Below are 3,982 nucleotides of genomic sequence, written 5' to 3' on the forward strand. Positions count from 1 at the left end.
GCCCCCACCCCTCACACGACAGCCCCGTCCCACAGAAATGTCAGCCACTGAGCCTCTCGCTCTCCACGGCTTCACTGCTTTGGTGCCCAGTGGTTGCCACGGGGCCACCATGGCCCCTCTGAGCTGGGTTTGGGTGGGGTTTTGGTGGGTCTGCAGTCCGTGTTGTAATGTGGTTGTTCCAGTTCACAGACCACGATCTCTGGGCTGGTCACTCTGGGGATTTATTTTAGGTCACATTTAAGCTGCAGGTTTGTCCATTCTGTTATTCATGTTCAGGTTGGCAGCTCCAGGACTCGCTGTGATCCACCTGTGACTCACATGCCAGGGCCATAAAAGTCTGAAAAACTTCACTCATCAGCCCAGCAATTCCAGCCACTGCTGTCTACTTTTAAATAACACAAAACTGTCAACCCCTCCTGTGCTCACAGGAGCACCACAGAGCAGGACAGCAGCACAGCAGCCAGAGCTGAGGACTCCCACAAGGACAGAAGGACAGCGTGGAAGGATAAACAGAGCAGCTCTGAAAGCACCGAGTGCTGCTGCTCCCGGGCCCTGCTGCTGTGCTGGGACTCAGCTTCTCTCCCCCTCTGCACACAGGCACTGCCCTGCCAGATTCAGATGAGGTTTCAAAGGAAGCATTTTTGATGAACAAGTTGCTGCTGGATCCTTTATTTTGCTAGAGTGCACAGAGGAGGTGATTCCTCATTTCCATTGTCTCTGGGTAAAATTCGAGGTGTAAGCAGTGAATTCTAAATAGGATGAATGATCCCAGTAATGGGATGATGATGGGATAAATAAAGTTTCATTGTGCACAACATTATGACAAAATGAAAAAGGAAACCCTGCACACACACAACCACTCTGAAAAACTTGAGCAGACAGGCTGGGCCTGCACTGAGTTACACTGCAGCTGTGGAGAACAAAACCGACTCTTCATTGCTGCTGAAAAAATCCAGTCATCATTTTCATCAGGGCATCCCTGAGCTCCTGGTTCCTCAGGCTGTAGATGAGGGGGTTCAGGGCTGGAGGCACCACCGAGTCCAGAACTGACAGGGCCACATCCAGGGATGGGGATGAGATGGAGGGGGGCTTCAGGTGGGCAAACATGACAGTGCTGAGGAGCAGAGAGAGCACGGCCAGGTGAGGCAGGCACGTGGAAAAGGCTTTGTGCCAACCCTGCTCAGAGGGGATCCTCAGCACGGCCCTGAAGATCTGCACATGGGAGAAAACAATGAACACAAAACAGCCAAATACCAAACAGACACTGACAGCGATGAGCCCAAGTTCCCTGAGGGAGGATTTGGAGCAGGAGAGCTTGAGGATGTGTGGGATTTCACAGAAGAACTGTCTCAGGGCATTGCCCTGGCCCAGGGGCAGGGAAAATGTATTGGCTGTGTGCATGAGAGCGTAGAGAAAGGCACTGGCCCAGGCAGCTGCTGCTATGTGGGCACAAGCTCTGCTGCCCAGGAGGGTCCTGTAGTGCAGGGCTTTGCAGATGGACACGTAGCGGTCGTAGCACATGATGGTGAGGAGGGAAACCTCTACTCCCATAAAGAAGACAAACAGAAACACCTGAGTAGCACATCCGGTGTAGGAGATGTGCCTGGTGCCCCAGAGGGAATTGTGCATGGCCTTGGGGACAGTGGTGCAGATGGAGCCCAGGTCGGTGAGGGCCAGGCTGGGCAGGAAGAAGAACATGGGGCTGTGCAGGTGCTGGCCGCAGGCTCCGGCGCTGATGATGAGGCCGTTGCCCAGGAGGGCAGCCAGGGAGATGCCCAGGAAGAGGCAGAAGTGCAGGAGCTGCAGCTGCCGCGTGTCTGCCAATGCCAGCAGGAGGAAGTGGATGATGGAGCTGCTGTTGGACATCGGCTGTCTCTGGCCATGGGCACCTGTTCATGAAGAAGGAAACAATGAAGAGTTAGAGGAGATTTGTGACCACAATCAAAGCCATTTCCCATCCACCCTCCCTGGAATACACAGACACCCTTTCGTGTTTAAGAGTTCTGGGGATTTTGTATTGTAAGCTCCCCCCATATCTCTCCTGGTATTCTTGGGTATCAGAAATCCTCATGATTTCTGCTGCCCTCAGGGAGAACAGAGCAACTTTTGCAAGGCAAGATGATGAGTGGAGACTCAGGGGAGGTGTTCTGTCATTCTGACCTGTTCAGAGTTTCTCTGTTTCACTTTTCTCAAATGCAGAATGTTCACCCTCCCATGTTTCCCTTAAAGATCACCAGCTGCTGCTGGGAGCAGATGGATCCACCACAGACCCCCAAATGTCCATCCCTCTCTCAAGGTCTCAGCACCACATTCGTAGCCGAGGACACCCCTGGCTCATTTCACCAACCCGACAGCATTTGCACACTTGTAGCATCTCTGCTTTTCTCCTCTCTCTGGGCCTTTCAGATAACACAAAGATGCTACAGGACAGATTTGGTTCCTGGAGGAAACTCCCAGCTTGGAAGGAAACCTCGGGGAGAGAGCCAAGAGTCCCAGAGCTGGCACTGGATGAAGGGAGATTGAGCTGCTGCCCTGGCTGCACTGACAGCCCTGCCCACAGCCGGGCACTGGGGCCAGCATCACCCTGAGCCAGCTGTGCCCCCTCCCAGAGCCCCCAGGGCCGGGCAGCTGCTCCCAGCCCTGTGCTCTGCAGAGGGAACTGGGCACGGGGCTGCAGAGCTGCCCCACGGCTCTGCTGCAGCTCTGCCTGCCCAGGAGGGGCTTCATGCCTTGGACCCCCGGCCCTGAGGGCAGAGGCTTGGCTGGGGGGCACAGGAGGGAGGGGGCTTCTTCAGAGGGAGGGGCTGCACTGGAGGGGATCCTGTGGGGATCTCTAAACTCTCCCTGACACATTGCTGGGTTTGTTTTCTCTCCTTCCCTGATCTCATCTCTGCTTCCTGGGGATTTTCCTCCTGGAGCTGTTTCCCTGTGCCTTATCTCTCCCTGCCAGCACTCACAGACCCCAAATCTCTGTGCACTCTCCTTGGCCCTACAGAAACCTGCCTGTGTGCAGGGCACTGGCTGGGACAGGTTCTGTTTGCAGCTTGGAGAAAGGACAGCTCAGACTGAGCCTGATGGGTCCAGCCAAGGTGATGCTGGTGCTGTCCATGGGCACAGGAGTGGCTGAAAGCACAGGAGGCATCTCCTGTGCACCTGCTGATCACTGAAAGTAACAGTTCGGATGTCCCAGGGACCTGACAAAATTCATAATACCTTTAATATTTATCCTCCCTCCCCGCCACTCTCCAATGGCAGGAAACTGAAAACAAAGTCTCAGGAAATATCCTCATTTCTACCAAAATCCTTGTATTGGAAATATTCTGGGAGTGATCAGAAACCCTCAGCACGTCAGAGCCTCATGAACATTTCACCTGCCCTGCACTCGAGATGCTCTGAGTTGTACTCACAGAATCCGTAGGCACTGGGATGTTGCAGCTTTAGGAGATCCCTCCAGGAGCTGCAGCTGCCGTGTCCTGCAGCCAGAGGCTTCCTGTGCCAGGGGCTGGGAGTGATTCTCCCGCAGTCACTTCCCAGCCCCTTCCCAGCCCCGGCTGAGTTTAAGCCCTGTGTGCCTCTGTGCTGTGCCCAGGCTGGCTGCAGGCAGTGCCCCAGCCCTGCTGGGCTGTGCCCAGGAGCTGCTCCTGGCCAGAGCTGTCTCTCTGCAGCGCTGCCGCTTGCCAGGAGCTGCCTCTGTGCCAGGAGCCCGGCCCAGCTCAGCAGCACAGACACAGCACAAGGACTGGAATGACCCTCTCGGGCCTTGGTGCTGAGGCCCTGAACATCAGTCCCTGACAGGGACTGGCAGAAACAGGGACTCTCAAGAATTCAGATCAGAATTGAACTTCAAAGTTTCTGGAAGTTTTAATGGGTCCCAGTGAAAGACACGACTGAGAAAGTGTCCCCAGGCTCCAGTCAGAGCAGAGAACTGGACACAGGGATGACATGAGGGGACAAAGAGAAGCCAAGTCTTGGTGCCCTGGGG

General features: G+C 55.0%; 1 protein-coding gene across 1 annotated transcript; it reads right to left on the reverse strand.

The window, feature by feature from the left end:
• Positions 1-676: 676 nt before the first annotated feature.
• LOC116436015 (olfactory receptor 14J1-like) lies at positions 677-3,521 on the reverse strand. Its single transcript, XM_032092845.1, has 2 exons — positions 3,408-3,521; positions 677-1,889 (listed from the first exon to the last, which is right to left on the reverse strand). The coding sequence occupies exon 2, from the start codon at positions 1,864-1,866 to the stop codon at positions 934-936; it is 933 nt and encodes a 310-aa protein (XP_031948736.1). The 5' UTR covers positions 1,867-1,889; positions 3,408-3,521; the 3' UTR covers positions 677-933.
• Between the last annotated feature and the right edge of the window lie 461 nt (positions 3,522-3,982).

Source organism: Corvus moneduloides, chromosome 28 (assembly GCF_009650955.1).
Source record: "Corvus moneduloides isolate bCorMon1 chromosome 28, bCorMon1.pri, whole genome shotgun sequence".
In the NCBI taxonomy this organism is placed as follows: domain Eukaryota; kingdom Metazoa; phylum Chordata; class Aves; order Passeriformes; family Corvidae; genus Corvus; species Corvus moneduloides.

What these genes read in the sequence shown, in the direction of transcription:
- LOC116436015 (XM_032092845.1), bottom strand. Translation starts at nt 1,866, where the DNA reads ATGTCCAACAGCAGCTCCATCATCCACTTCCTCCTGCTGGCATTGGCA.